We start from the raw sequence: 16,517 nt of genomic DNA, 5'->3' as shown, positions 1-16,517 counted from the left end.
TGCAAAAGCTAGTTCAGTGTGATCGCGATATATCATAAGCCTATCTGGATCGATTATTTTGCTCTCAATAGACAGCAATACTCTTAATGTGTGCCCTAGAAATAAGCTCTTACGCATAGCAGGTACACAGGCATGTGTGGCCAGGTTGAGCCATAATGTATAAGAAAAATTATTTTCGGCGCAATATGAAGGAAATCATTGGCGTACGTCAGATACAGCTTGAAAGCCCTACATTAGTGAGATAGGTTGGGCGCATTTCCAAATGACAGATATCTGAACCATTTCAGCGTGCGTCTAGATTATTCTAAAGGACGCCTAGGGTGTACAATCATTAACAATATGTGGCGTAGACTGTCGTAAAATGTGCACTGTAACGCTGCAGCTGATACTACACGAAACATTACCCTGTGTGGATCTATTCTAATGTCTCTTAGGCATTCGAAGTTAGACTCATAGATTCCGTGTCTCGCTGCAATAGGTGTCGGCGGTACTAATTTACTGCTATTCACAACAAGCGAAGCTGAAAGTGTCGCACTCGCCGCCCACTTCACTTTTATTGCAGCTGGCGTAAAAAAGCAGCACTGAGGTGAGGTAAAACGTTAGCTTCTCGCAACGCTGATCCGTACGTCACTTCATGAGATGAAGATATGTCGATGTAGTACCGACACAGGACCATTTGTGTCGAACACAGCAGCTCTCAGCGAACACAAAGAACTCTGCTCAAGCACGCCTCAAGAAGCATGGTCATATGAAAAGGGTGGAAAGAAATGTTCTAGTCTTCCCTTTGTAGATTACCATGTTGATCGCAGGACAAGAGAAATGACGCGCATTGGTAAAACAAGACTTTGTTTTTGTTACTTTGACGTTGATCTGAGCGTAACATCGTACTCCCATTCAACATTAGGATTGAAGATGAGGCATTCATTCTTTGTGTTACTTGAACGTGAACAGAATGTTTCGCTTCTGTACATCGTTGCAGTCGAGTATTTTATTCCGTAGGAACGGTAAGCACATTATTGGTCATGCTGTTCACATGTGATGCAAAAATAAGGTAGCCAATTGGCCGAGTTAGAAATTACTCGCAATGGCCGGCGTAAGCAAAGCATAGGACTAGAATAATGTATATGGCACAGAAGCTGCAATATCATTTGACGTCAATGACTGAGATAGAGATGTGAGAAGTGCGAGAGAAAGAGAAACATTGATTGGCTTTCGGCCTCCTTGTTTCTCGTGGTTACTGGATGTCGGGATTGTGGTAAGGTATGACAAGAACCGGGGGAAGGGGTGAAGGAGCGGAAGGTACGATGTTGATGGCGTCGTTCCTTGATTGGGGCTGGCCTGCCCTTTACCGATCTGTTCGCCAAGTGTATAGATTTCCAATACTCGACGTCTTCTAGAGGCATACCAAAGGAGACGTCACACGTCGGAAATCCATGTCCCCTGAGAACGTCTTTTACCGACCGGCTACCGAGTGCGCCTCGCAGAGACTACGCAGCAATCAAGCTGGCCTCTTCAGGAAAAGTATCGTAACACAGATATGTGTGCTTTGCAAGTATTTTCGAAGAAATGCGGGCACGAAGTTCAGGCGGAAGTTGTCTTTAGTGGTAGCATGCCGAGAAGCGCCATATAATCAAGGAGTGACACTTACTCCGCCACCATACTCCTGAGTCGTAAACGGGTTGTTCAACGTGTTTCATTTCAAGACGAAAGCCATTAGATGTCTCATCGAACGCGAAAAGTGAACGTCAGGTCAACACGAACAATGCGCAAAATCATGATAATGTGATGACGTCACCATATCACGGCGTCTCGACGTCGCAGATTGCAAAATTTTGTGACGTCATCATGACGCCAGGGGGACGTACCACGATGACTTCTCATGACATTGCCGCTTGCTCAAAGGTGGGCCGATCTCGGAGGCACTGCAAAATCACGTGAGGTGCAAAAAGCTTGCAATGCCTCCGATCCTAGAGGCAGTGAAAAACCGCGTCAGGAGCATAAAGCTTTCGTAAACGGGGGGGGGGGGGGGTCAATACAATCGATCGAGAAGAATGAGAAGAAGAAACAGGAGAAGATGACTTTCGCTTTCGAGTCGTCCTACGCGAATTCAATAAGGGACCATGCGACTTTCTTGCTCTTTTGTTCCCCACAGAGTTCCTCCGATTAAGGGTTTGTTTGTTGGGGATAGTGAGCTGTTCCATTGAAGGCGACAAACAGAATGCCATACCTGCACCCCCCCCCCCCCCAAAAAAAAAAAAAAAAACAACTCGCCGTGAAGTAATGAGGCTGGAAATTCGCTTGAAACTTCAGAGTTATAACCGTTTATCGCACTGATGTAGTACAGAGGTGCTGGTAAGGGAAGAGAAAGCTCTTTAATTAAAAACAGAGTATTCTTCCGGCGTATATAAAGGCGCCTGTATGCTACTCTGTATAGGGGAGGGGATTGAGGACAAAAAGGAGGAGGAGGGCAGGAAAGGAGAAGGAAAAAAAAGAAGATAATATGATCGTGGTATGTACATGTCACAACGTAATGACGCTCATCTAAGTTACGCTGTCAGGAATTAAACTTCGGGACGCTCTAGCTGAAACGTGTTCTGTTTATCAGCCGGCGTAAGCACTGTGACGTAATATTTACATCGCTATATGACCTTTTTTTGCAAGATTGAAATACAGATTCCATACAATAAAACTTTTGATAATCTGTTTGAGCGCAGCCTAGAGGCTGAATACGACGTTGATCGAAATACACGATTGGAGCGCAGCGATACAGCCTAAATATCTCTATAATGACGTGGAACAATTTTTTTTTCACAGCTCTTCAAGGGCGCAGGTGTGCTGTTGTGGCTGCTTCAAAGTCCGCACAGCCTGTTGAGTCACGTGGCTGTATTCTTGGTGACGTGCAGCCAGTACGCGTCGAGAGCGTGGACCGCAAGCATGGCTCTCTGCGTGTTCCTGCTCAAACACTACAATGCTCCAGAACTGTCGACGCACGCCCGGATTATGTTCTTCGCGGCGTACGGGTAAGGGAGCGCATGGGAAAGCTCGGAATGCATTGGAAACGGATGCACATTCACTAACATCAAGTTTTTGCTTTGTAAACCTTCACCCATTTTCGGAATTCGACTACTGGGTAGCTGTGTAGGCGCGTTGCTGAGTCTTCTAAGCATAGGCGTGCGCAGGATTCTCCACTCCATAAAAGGAGGGCTTCTCGAAGTGACACCTCTGGCATCCTCCCCACCCCTCCGCCCACCATTCCGGTTGGTCGAGTGCGAAGAAAATCAAGCGTCGTAATGGATGCATAAAAGGAAATGAAGCGATGACATAATTTTCACAAGGAGTTGGCTTTGGTCTACGGCTTTCCTGGGGCAAAGCTGGGAACTAAACCGTTCTTGCAATGCAGTATCAGAGGTCCTGATTCACTGTGAATTCTCGCGTTTTTTCACGGCTTCTATTACTCGCGTTAGTAGATTGTTGTTCGGTTGGTATAGTGATCACGCGAAAACTCCACAGCCGTGTAGTATGCAGCCCGACGATTCAGTGCTACGACGCTGCGACTCCACGCACGAACTTAGCGAAAATTGGAATGTAAATCAGGTGCCTACGCAAGTTGTTTTTTTTTGTTTGTCCTGTCTCATTGTCAAAGGAGAAGCTCCCCGGATCTGTACGTACGAGCCAATATAATTCTGATGCAGTAAGTCCAAGCAGATGGTCTATATGCGAACAACATCATGTATTCAAATAAAGAGCGCGAACGAGCCGCCTGTTACTGCGCTTTTTTTTTTTGTTTTCTCCTTTACTCCATATTGGGCCTGCCAACAAGAGAAGGGGTGGATCTTGTTCAATATTAAGCCGCGACTCGCAAATTGCCTCCTCCAGGTCAAAGCCTCCCGATACGCTATACGGGAAATCGGACCGGTGTACGACGTTCGACATTGGATGTCTGACACCATTCCGCGAATTCTCTTCAGAGAGCCTGAAACAGACCGACTTAGAATGCGGGCCTCCGCTAGCGCTTTCGCGACATGTGAAATGTCAGAGGGAAGGGGGGGGGGGGTGATGTACCCGCATCCTATAACTTTCAGAGATCTCGGTTGGCAGGCAGGTGGCAAACGGCGAGCGAGCCGTTGGAGATTTGGCCAGAAATATTCGCGCTCTTCAATTACTTGAGAACGCGGAAAGGCTTGAGAACTGGGGCCGTTTCGGGCAGCGCCAAGCCGAATACGTGACGGCAATTTCAGGGTAAACGCGATTTTAATTAGACTTTTTTTTTTGTTCTTAAACATCGGGCAGATGATTTTTCTTTTGCTTTTTAACAAATAAGTAAAAAAAAAGGAAATATAAGCACCATAAAGCGACCACTAATTATAGAAATAATTTCAGGTGCAGTTGGCTTTTTGGTACATATAAATGCGGCTGTAAGCGTGATCTAGCCACATTTGCAGTACAGAATATTTTACACATAATCTTGAGCGGTGTGCTTGATTGGGCTGGTTGGTACATTGCAGAAGACGAAAAAACAGCGCTTAATTAAAGGGGTGGCGCCATCAAATTTCGAGGCTATAAAAAGCCTGTTGTGTGTTTCCTCTGTACGCAAGGACATTCAACACGAAGGGTCGGACACAGCAAACTTGTAATATATATTTTAATTCGCTTATAAAGAGAGCCTAAATGCTCGTTCGCGCGATCGAGACCCATCGCTAGCGCACCTGACGCTGACGTCGCTCTATGGGAAACGCAACAAAAGTTTTAGTGACGTCACAACAGATCAGAGTGATCAGAGCGCATGGCAGTAATACACGGTGGGGCAGGCGCCAGGCGTCTACAGCATTTGCATCTATGGAAACCCTTCCAACGGACCCGTGGCGCAGCAGAGACTTGGTCTTCCTGTTCCGACGCGGGAGCGGCCCGCAACGTGCTAGAGCGCGTTCCGAGGGACCAAAAATGTTTTCAACGGAGCTGCGTACGTCCTCCTCCTCGATGCTTCCAGCAAAGAAAAAATTCGATGCCCTCATTGGGGTCGGATGCGGATGCAGACGCAGAGTCAGAATTGCGGCTGCTGCAGCTAACCATGGCAGCTGTCGGCGAGTTTGACTTGATGCTGCTTGTGCGGCACGTGTGTGCGAGTGTAGACTACCCAATTTCGCACCCAGAAACCGAAACCGAAAGTCGTTCACATAAATAAGGCGATATTAAATTATTTAGCGAAGATACATGAATCTTGGTGCGTGTATCACGCTCCCTGGAGCTCTAAGAAATGTTTGCAGCAAAGAACGCGCAACCTACAAATTTGTCGGCACCACCCCTTTAAACCGAATACGTGGTGCCGTGTCTGTGTCTTCTTCTTGTCCCATCTTAAGCGCTGTTTTATTTGTCATCTACACGCAGTCATCTGCTGTGATTGTGTCTTAATTGGGTTCGAAGGAACACGTTTCAGCTGTCGAGTTGACATGGTCTTTCCCTAGTTTCTGTGGAGACGCGCATCCACCGACAGTGCTTTAAAAATGCACATACGCCGGAAAACATGCGCCACGTGGTTGCTTCTTGAGGCATTTCTCGCGGTACATTAAGCAAACGTTTGCGCCACTACTAGGCAGGATGGCGAGTGTCGCGAAGAAAAAAAAAACATGGCTGATCCCTCCGTCATAGGAATCGGTATAACACGAAAGTGAAACGTGTCTTCCCAGAAGTAGTGCTTATTGTGCAGTGATATATGAGAGCTTGTACAATGTCTAGTCGTGTTTGGCAGCTACAGCACCGTTTTGACGTGGATGCACCCATGTTGACGGCATGTCTCTATCGCGACGACTAACGCCCATGATCATGATTAAACCATTGTGGTAGCTGACGTTGTGAACATATATTTGGACACAGCAAATCGTGAATCCCGCGTAAGGATGATATCAACAAGCTCATAATAAACATTGGTACCCTGCATGGCTTCAGAACGGCGCAACAAGGAAGACGAAAATACGAAAGATCACACGAACACAAGCGCCGACTCACAACTAAAGTTTATTCCATATCACAGAGCAGATATATACACACGTGGCCACACACAACGTCAAAAAAAAAACAAAAAAAACAACCAAAACCCAAAGCACGTGCTTTGGGTTTTGGTTGTTTTTTTGTTTTTTTGACGTTGTGTGTGGCCACGTGTGTGTATATATCTGCTCTGTGATATGGAATAAACTTTAGTTGTGAGTCGGCGCTTGTGTTCGTGTGATCTTTCGTATTTTCGTCTTCCTTGTTGCGCCGTTCTGAAGCCATGCATCTGTACCAACTCGCCCAATTGTCAGTGCTACTCATTGGTACCCTGTATGCACTTCTTCAAAGCGTCGTCAATTAAGGAGAGAAACGGCACGGTGCGCGCTTTCTAGCAATGGGTGACCGACGCCTGCGCTCATGCACACACTACCACAAACTACGCTTCAGCAACACGGGAGGTAGAGGTTCGTAGCCTGAGCCGCAAACGCGTGCGTCCCGCTGTGCTCTGTCTCGCAGGCGCTAGTCTCGCTCCACCAAGGCACGACATTCGCCCGTCGAAATTGCGTCCTTTCTGCAACGCGTATTGCAGCAGTTTTGTTAGTCGGTGCTCTCGCAATCGAAGCAGTCGGCGGCGGAGAAATCCCGGTGGTGCATGTGGAAGCTGCACTACTCCGATGAGCCGACGCACGCTAACACGAAGCGAAAGGCAAAGAAAGAACGTAACCAACGTAACTGCGTCAAGGGTGCCTCGGCGACGCCAGCGCGGCCAGTGTACCTCGCTGGTATCGAGACGCTCTAATCATGACCTCCGATATCGCGCACAATCTCGGAGGAAGCGCTAGTAAGTGCCGATCTCACAGACGGCGGCACCGCCCCGCTCCGCGCTAGCTCCGCGCCTCCTACCTACACCGCCCACAGAGAGCACCGTGCGAAAGAGAATGTGTGAAAGGTATAAGGCGCGTTCGCGCCATGTCCAGCAGCTACCGAGTTAGCTTGGTGGGTAGGGCGCCGGGCGCTTGCTGTCGCGGCCGCAAGATCGTGGGTTCGAATCCTAGCGGTGGATCTTTTTCTTGGTTTTTTTCTTTCTCACCCGCTGGCGTCCATTTTATCAACGTCATATCCGTGACGGATGTACTTGGTGGACCCCGGCATAAAACACTTTCGTGTTAAAAGATAAAGATAACTGGAAAATTGTATCACGTCCCGCATGATGCCCGAAGGGAAAGTCACGAATTGAACGTTTTGAAGTGCGGACTCATATGCGGCGCTGTATCTCTTGTGCATGACATTGACCACTTCTTGTATATTTCCACTGTCATGTTTATTTTAGCATTGTTTTTTTTTTTTCATATAATCCACCTGTGACCAAGAGTTCCGGTCATCCTGACAGCGACGGTAATGATCGTCGGTCGCCTGGTGTGCGGACATCGAGGCAATGTCGACATGGAAGTTCCTTTGTTTTTCAACGGCGAATGCGAGGCAAGTGTATATGCGAGTGCTTTGCTGTGTTATCAGAACTTCCTAATTATCACCTGTTCGTCTTTGTGCTGTCAAACAAAATGAGACCGTCATTCGGATGCGAAAGATGACTATACCAGCGGGTATAGTGATATCAGTATCAGTCTGCCACGAATAAATAAATAAATAAATAAATAAATAAATAAATAAATAAATAAATAAATAAATAAATAAATAAATAAATAAAATACTAGCAGTTGTTCCGTGTACGAATACAACCGATGAGCGAAGCTCCTTAGAAATGGGACGCAAACGACTATAAGCCTGATTTCGCTGCTGGCTTTCATGAAGGCGGTAGGGTGGGGAGCGGGTGGGGAGAGCGTCTGTTGCGCTCGGTGGCGGGAACGACTGAGCGAGTGAGTACGGCGCGCGCAGCGGAGGGAGGGGGAGACAGGTGGCAGAGGGGTGCGAGCGGTGATGCGGCGGGGCTCATTGTCTTTTTGAGCCGGCGCCGGGTGGGGAGAGCGTCTGCTACTACCTTCGACAAAGCGCCCGCAGTGCGCTAGAATGATGGTTGTCATTTCACAATCCACAATCACGGCCGTGAAGCGATGCTTAAGAGAAGGAAGCTTCAACGGCGACGGCGGGGTGTGGGCCTAAGGGGCTTCACTCATAATAAATGAATCATTCCTTCCTATATCTTTCGTGCCTCAGCTGACATTCGCTTCCATCTCCGGGTGTCCTGTTCTTCTCGATGACACCACGCGCACACTCTGTTGATCACCACGCCGCACCCTCGTCTAATCTTTAAAATGTGAGGGCGAAGGCATCTCGGGGTCATTATTTGAAACAGTACGAGATAAATGTGTTTTCCGCGGCAAAAACATCTCAGACTAATGAACTCGTCGTAACGGATTGGCGAGATATTCACCGAGCAACACCACTCCGAAGCGTATAGCTTTCGGAATCTATGGAATTTCGTCCGACCGAAAGCATTAGCTGGCCGGCAGTCAAGATGAGCAGAAGAGGCTTAGACCATGCCGGGGTAAAAAAATAAAACAAAACAGATATGACATTGATTCAGCAGGAGTGTTTATGAGCAAAGGTAACAGTATATTACGGATTGGGTATTTTATTCAAAAGAAAAAGAAAAGAAAACTTGGAGGACGCTTGAGCGTCTCCTTCAAGAGTAGAACGCGATAGCGCAATCGGGCCCCGCGCGCGTCGCCTTCTCAGTTGTTAGCCTTGCTTCGATTCTCGGTGCATACCTCAACCGCACGATAAGGAAACGAACGACTGTACGCGTAGCATTGGCCATTTCAAACTATCCTAGAATGCCTACCGCAAGTACAGTTGTTAGGTGCCCACTACGCCACAATGCTTCCTTTTGCGAATCAGCGAAGGGCCCACTACGCGTTGTAAGGCAAGAGGCGAACCTCCGCAGCTGCTCGCTTTGTTGATGCTTTTGCAGCTGATTCGCCTTTCGAATAGAAATGGCTGACAACCCGTTTTGTGACAACTGTGTTAGCGAGGAGACACTGCAGCACATCTACTGCGACTGTCCTCGCTACAATGCGCAGAGAAAATCACTCGCAGCCGCTCTTGCTCGTATAGATCCCAGACCGATGACGGCAGAGAACATTCTGGAATGTCGTCCTGAAAGATCATCGCGGGTGAAGGCAACGAAGGCAGTGTTCACAAAAACGTCCTACCGTAACAATTTTAGTAAGAGAATCTTACAGCCAATCACCATACGGGACACATGGTTAGCGAAAGCGGCTGGCCAATGAGAGAATGCTGTTACGAAAGAGAGGTTTTGCGAATTGGGCTCCAGATATTTACATACGGTCGCTTTTCTGCGAAATCTTGTGGAGTACATGGGACAAGCTCACAAAGCTTTTCGTTCGTCAGAGCTCCTTGTCATTGGTGAGGAAGCTTCGATAACGATACGTTCAGCATCACGATTGGGCGAAAATTCCTTACGGAAAATTGCAGCGTAAGACGCTCTCGGGAATATAGTATTAGGATCTGACCACCGGCCGGTAGTTCTGTTAGTGGGATGCAGATGGTTATGGAAAATTATTCGTCATATCGGTCCCACATTTCGTCTCTTACCTTTCGCAGTCAGAGGACAATGAACCACCCCTTTTTATTGCGATCAATTATATGGACAGTCTCGGCTGGATTTTGCCGTCGCCGTCGCAGTCATTCAGCGTATATGTATAAGTATGTATATATATATCAAAGTCCCAAAGGAAAATAATTTTAAAAAATGCTTCCGAAGCGCGGAATCGATCCAGCGACCCGTCGTTCCGCAGCGCGTGGCGCTAACCACTATGCCAGGAAGCGCAGGTCCTTCAGGTAGCTAACGGCGAGCGTTATATACACACCCTTTACCGCTGACAGGACTCACAGACGGCAGGCGCTTAGAAGCGTTTTTTCATTACCGGCGAGATGGCGCGAGGAGCGCGACTGGCGGATTTAAAAGTCGTCGGCGAGCTCGCTCGCTTCTTCTTATATTTGCGCAGGGAGAACCTTGCCCTTCCGCTGTCTGCTCGCGCGGTTTTCTCGTGGTGAGGGGAAGAGGGATGTTTCGAGCTTTCACCGTGATGTCCGTGCTCATGTTTTTTCATTAAGTGATAATAAATCATCGCAAAAAAGAAAGAAAATGTGCTCTTAAAAATACCTCTCGGAATTCTACGCACCTTGTCTCTTTGTTCTGCGCTCGAACACGCGGACTTAGCACCGTTAATCCTCAGCATAAATGCGCGATCGTACAGAACGTACGTTTAGTTTATTGATCGTCCAGCGGGTGCTGGCCAGTGCTGGTCTTGCTTTATTATGGTTCTTTCACCATCGATCGACTTGATGTTTACGCTTCTTTTACTCTGTGCGGGTTTTTCGTTTTAACGATGCGATCACTCAGCCACGTGTCCGTTCTTTCGATGTATGAGTTCATGTTCTGTCGTCAGACGGCTCTGGACCGTACACACGTGCGTGCCCGCGCACGCCATGGAACAATCTGGACGCGTTTCTAAGCCACGACCAATGTCTCGCCCGATATAAACATTTATGCAGGACCCCGCATTGTGACTTCCCATTCGGGTGACAACCGAGTGACAAAGTGTGGTGGCCCCGGAATATTGAGTGGCCTTAGCATATATATAAGCGTGTACACGTGACTACACACACGTACAAGAAAGAGAAAGACGAAAAAAATTCGCACGTCTGACAATGACCACAAATATAACTTAAGGATATGCGAGCTTTATTCTACAGAACAAAAGGTCTAAGATACATTAAGCGTTTCCTCACACCTGTTTGAGTTAGAAGTCGAGACAGTGGTTTCTTTCTTTCTAGCTTCTCCCCTGATTTTTTCTCTAGAAGACACGTCGACAGTGCCCCGCCACGGTGGTCTAGTGGTTATGGCGCTCGACTGCTGACCCGATGGTCGCGGGATCGAATCCCGGCCGCGGCGGCTGCATTTTCGATGGAGGCGAAAATGTTTCAGGCCCGTGTACCTACATTTAGGTGCACGTTAAAGAACCCCAGATGGTCAAAATTTCCGGAGCCCTCCACTACGGCGTCTCTCATAATCATATCGTGGTTTTGGGACGTTAAAAGCCAGATAATATTATTACACGTCGACAGCGACAATGCGTGCACCGCAGAGCATTGCGCCTATTATCACTTCTCGGCTCGCGCAGTTCAAAACGCGATGAAACCATTATAGTCGAAGCTAATTCAAATCCATTCATTGTAAAAAAAAATAGCACAAGAATTGAGACCAGGCGCGCAGGACAGAATGGACAAGAATGGCATCTCCTGTATGCGCACAAACCGAGAGTTTGGAACCCAGCGACGTCACGTGCGTGATCCTGCATGTACCTATCGTGTACGAACCAGCTGTGAGTTTGGACCTTAATGACATTACGTTAATTACATTGGCTGTGTTCCAATTCTGGACAGCATCGTAGACAGTCTACGCTGACAGCTTAGAAGAGAGCATCGAGGTCATGTTGTCCGACAAATGGAACGCGCCTAGAAGACGTCTACGCGACGTGATGCCACCTAGCGCCGAGAAGAGAAAGCTAAGAAAAACAAACGTAAATGTTCTTTGTTTAGCCTCTTTCGTGTTCAAACCTATGAAAAAATTAACGTAGCTTACATTGAGCGCCTGGAAAAGCGCCTACTGGTGTACATACGACCATACCGGCGAGATCCGAGCTACGCGAGTATTGCGCTGAGCCGCCATCTTGTTTGGACAGCAAAGTAGCCTGCATCGTTTTTGTCTTTCTCGAAGCTGTCTATTTTACCGGCTACGTGAGAAATGGAATGGGACTTAAGATGGCCGCTGTCCACTTAGCTGTCTATTTAGCCATCTACGGTGAGTATTGGAACACACCCATTGTTGACATCTCTCGTACATGTACCAATCAAGATCTTGTATGCCGAAGTGACATCACGTCAGTCACCTCGCGATAGCGTCACGAAGTGCGGTGGAAAAGAAACCCCAGAAGACAACACTAATGTCCTCCGTATTTCCACAGATTGTTCGAGGTATTTTAATTGCGAATTGTTTGTGTGTGTTGCGCCCTGTGTGTCGAGAGGGCCCGCGAATTGAAACTAATTAGCGCGTATTGTTCTCCATGGCTCCCGTCGCAGGCCGTCGCATCTGTCGTGCTGCTAAGTGTGTGCGCCGGACTGATAGCACTCTGCCTGTTGCAACACGCTTACGAGCGAGCGCTGAAGTCGTCGACGTTCTTTGAATGCTGCTGCTGCTGCCGTTCGAAAAGGGGCTTCGAGGCCGAACTTGAATACCAGCGTTATGAAAAGGCGCCGCCTGCCCACAAGTGAGTACTGAACGGCAACAAGTTAGCCAAACGGGGAGTCGGGTAAAATGGCTTGAGCGATTTGAAAGCATTTAGATAGATAGATAGATAGATAGATAGATAGATAGATAGATAGATAGATAGATAGATAGATAGATAGATAGATAGATAGATAGATAGATAGATAGATAGATAGATAGATAGATAGATAGATAGATAGATAGAGTCAATGCGACGTTGGTTAATCAAGAAAGAAATGCTTCGCATTTAATGTTTTTCCCGTTTGGTTTTTTTTTCCAGTAAAGCAAGAAAGCTTTGTAGCTCCACAGAACGAGTCTATACAGCTGAAAATCAACGAGAGATTAGCGATATTTAGCCCATACTTATCACAGTGGGCCTGCATATTACGCTTAACGCGCCCTCACATCTCCTAAAAATATAAGACCTTGCGAGTACATCATTTATCACGTTGTTTATATTTTCTAACGTGAACCACTTATCATAATATGATACTTGTGTTGCTGAAATATTGTTGCGACGAGGATTGTGTACCTAACGAGCAATTAGCATGGTGTCATTAATTAAATGACATTTAAGGTTGTACGCATCAAAAATGTGTTCTGATTTCGAGATATGCCGCTGTTAGAAAGCATTGGCCACCTGCGGTTTCTTAAAGGGCCCCTAAACAGCCTCTGAAAATATAAAAAAAAACAAGCGCGGTATTCTCTTCTGGCGTTCCTAGTCTTTCTGGCGCACTTCGTGACGCAAGAACAGTGATTCCCGTGACGTCATTACGGCACATACTCTCGATTGGTCAATATGCGCGAAATATCAGCTGTGAATTGTCTCTTACGCTGTTTCGCCATGCAGCCGCTCACCAGTTCTTCCTTGTCCCGCATCACTATTTTGAGCGATCAATTGATTTCACTTCGTTTTGTGCGTTTCCGACTGCGCAAGCGGAGATAACAGTGTGTTGCTGATAAGAGCGAAATCATGATAGGCCCAACGCTCAGTGCATGGCATTGTACACATGCTTTTAAGAAATAAGTGGCGAGGAGAAGATATCGCCTGTAGGAAAGGGTAGTGAAGGCGAGAAAGAATCCACTCCCTCGTCTTTGAACGCGGGGTGGTTTAGGGGCCCTTTAGCGTACTACGTAAGCTTAGATGCGCAAGAATTTTCGCCTTTCATTTGCAGCCAGGATCGAACCCGCAACCTCCCACGTAGCGACGCTCCCCTATCGCTGGTGGGTCACAATCCCCTCGATACCTTCGCCGACTAATAGTTCAGGTGTTGTGAAGAGCTCATGGAAGTCGGTCAGTAATTATGCGCTCTCTTTCTGAATTTGGACGATAGAACTGAAGATGCACCAGGTTAAAACGTCGGTTTTAATTTACCACGAAAGAACTGCCTTATCATTGTGTGAAAAAAATTTTGTTGACATTTTACATAATTTCTACCTATAGCCTTCACTACTCTCTCTCTACAAAGTAGCGAAATTTTTCATTTATAATCACGTAAGGAATTCCTGGCGCATGCATTCGACACAAAATTTGTTCTTCTCCTTCACACCTGTTAGAATTCATGTTTGCGTCGGCCACTGTCCTCGGTTTGAGCCACAAAAACGTTCACTCTCTAACAGGATGCGAAGACTGCGTGATCTGGCGCTTTCACTGCGGATTCTGCTGTGTACCAGAACACCATCTCCACCGCTATTTGTGCCCACGAGGTAGTGAGGTCACTTATGTAATCTCTCGAATATTACTGGCATTTGCGAACGCCTTTGATGATGTGGTGCAGTTCCAAACGCGCGAGCAAATTTATCGCGATTTTCCTTGATCCTTCTCTCGTTCTCATCTTTATATTACCCTTTCGCGTTTCCTCAGCGTATAGGGTAGCCAGTAGGACGTTTTTTGTGGTTTTAAACAAGACGAAAGTATTCGCTACCCTAAAAACCTTTGAACCATGGCATGGCATAGCTACATGCGCGCTGGGCTCAGCTTGGCGCAGCTGTGGACGGCATTTTACTGTTAACCTCTCCGTGCGCTTCGCGAAATCGCATTGACACTGCGACCTGTCGAATTCTCTCGCCCCTGGGGAACCTTCATGAAACATACAAGACATGAAGTGCCATATTTGCACAATAACGGCAATAAATAGTACGTTTATTAGCCATACATTCCCGATCTCGATCGACTGTGACCCGTCATGATAACGTACACGCAGCTCACGACGTGCAAATCTAAATGCGGTCAGTTACATCGACTGTTCACCGAGAAATACACTATATGTTACCGATGCGCCTTGTTTTTTTTTTTAACGTTTGGTTAATCAGGACGCAAATTCGGCGGTAGAGCTTTTTTTTTCGTGATATATTACAATTACTGCTGCCTTTAATATCCTGCCAAGTGCGTAAGACTTTATCACATCAATTTTGCGACTTCCCACTTTACGTGTCACAACGGAAGATGCTGGCTTCAACGCTGGCAGGAATCGGAGTGGAAACACTGAGTGAAACTCGTTTATTGTCCGCAATGTCGAACCAGGCAGTGTCATCAACTGCTACACTCTAAGAAAGAGTATGTGTGACTCGGTTCGGGGAGTTCTGACTTGCCACGTGGGTCACATGACTCTCCGAAGAGAGTAGACGTGTCTCTTTCAAGAGAGTCATATACGTGGCAAGCCAGAACTCTCAAAAAAGAGTGAAAGGATTCTTTTTTTATAGTGTACAAGGATAGTTATATATTTTCTCATGATACCGAATTAGACGCTAGAATTCAGACAAACCACTTTGTTACGTGGTTATACTATATACGCATTCCCTATTCCTTCCCCATAACCATCCTTCTTCACTCTTTTTTCTCCTTTCCTTTTTTCTCCAGTCAAGAGTAGCAGGCCAAAGCGTACTAGTTCAGGCCGAGCTCAATGCCTTCTTGTAATAAACTCTCTGCTTGTAATATCGAATGTAGGTTCCCCGAGCACGCCTTTGTGATTGATTGATTGATTGATTGATTGACTGATTGATTGATTGATTGAATGAATGAATGAATGAATGAATGAATGAATGAATGAATGAATGAATGAATGGCGGGCGATGAAGTGTCTGATGTGCATTGCGTGCTTTCACTTCCTCCTTTGCAGGTCTGACGCAATACGCGACACAAAACGCTTACTAGAAACTACAGCGCGAGTTCGCTTCAACTTGTCGCCTTCAGGACAAGTGTCTTGGCCCGGAAGTGACGACAGTGCCTCAATAAAGACTTACGAGCCTGAGGACGACGTGCGGGGCATCACGCTCTTGATAGGAGCGCTGTTCATTTCTATACTGATCGTAAGTCGTCCACATTTTCTCCGTAGCATTAACAGCGTAAGTAACTAGCCTCGATATATCACGCAACTTTCCAGGAACATTACTCGCGTGACCAACTTATGAGGCGGGCCCTGCGGATTTTATATTCTTATCTCGCACGTCTCCGTGATCTACCAAATACAAGGCCTACTGCGTAAACTTTGTACGGATGATTCCGTGTTTATGATAAACACCAACCCGAAGCGTGGGTCTGTGATGGGATTGAGTTTAAAGGCAGGCCTACTTCATAACGACCTCTGCAAGCACGAAGAGCATTCTCCTGAATACGGCTTTGTTCTTGAAAAAACATGTTTACGGAGAAAACATGGCACATTTACAACTCCACTACTTGTTTCCTAGGATAGGCGCACGAATAAACCGTAACAGGTAAAATTTTGTTTTCCAGGGATTAATTAGGCAGTCTGTTGGTATGGAAAAATACGAAAGGCCAGAGATCGAGCATTAGATTTTGTTTCTCTGTGCTTTCACTCGTGCGTGGTTCTTATAATCTGCCTAGTAATGAGCAGGGGTGGCGCCTGGGGGGGGGGGGGGGGAGGGGAGGGACACGGGGAGTCGGCCGCCCCCTCCCACTCCCCCCCTAACGTAAAAAAATCCTGGCGCCGCCCCTGGTAATAAAAAAAGAATACAGAAAAAGAAAAACAGAAATAACGGCCTGCATGCAATTGGCTGTTTGTAAGCAAGCTGCTAAGGCGACTGCACAAATCGATTGCCCGCAGAGGATCCGCAGACGAAATGCCACAGCGACTGCGGTTGACGTCATAAGAGGGGCGCTGACGGGAGAGGCGATTATTAGACAGCGCTGCGAGCCAGACAGCTCGAGCAGTATTGTGTCTGGGTCTTTTCTTTACCTCTTGGCTTCTCTATCCTCTTTGGT

General features: G+C 47.0%; 1 protein-coding gene across 1 annotated transcript in view; it reads left to right on the top strand.

Annotated features, from left to right (window-relative positions):
* LOC119385785 (integral membrane protein GPR155-like) overlaps positions 1-16,517 on the top strand; it is a 130,483-nt gene that overhangs the window by 102,305 nt on the left and 11,661 nt on the right. The window contains exons 11-14 of the mRNA XM_037653169.2: positions 2,815-3,020; positions 7,356-7,464; positions 12,109-12,296; positions 15,415-15,604. Coding sequence (XP_037509097.2) covers positions 2,815-3,020; positions 7,356-7,464; positions 12,109-12,296; positions 15,415-15,604 — 693 coding nt within the window. The remainder of the gene's footprint in view (positions 1-2,814; positions 3,021-7,355; positions 7,465-12,108; positions 12,297-15,414; positions 15,605-16,517) is intronic.

The sequence above is a fragment of the Rhipicephalus sanguineus genome, chromosome 3 (genome assembly GCF_013339695.2).
Source record: "Rhipicephalus sanguineus isolate Rsan-2018 chromosome 3, BIME_Rsan_1.4, whole genome shotgun sequence".
In the NCBI taxonomy this organism is placed as follows: Eukaryota; Metazoa; Arthropoda; class Arachnida; order Ixodida; family Ixodidae; genus Rhipicephalus; species Rhipicephalus sanguineus.
This window is presented reverse-complemented; position numbering and strand designations above follow the sequence as displayed.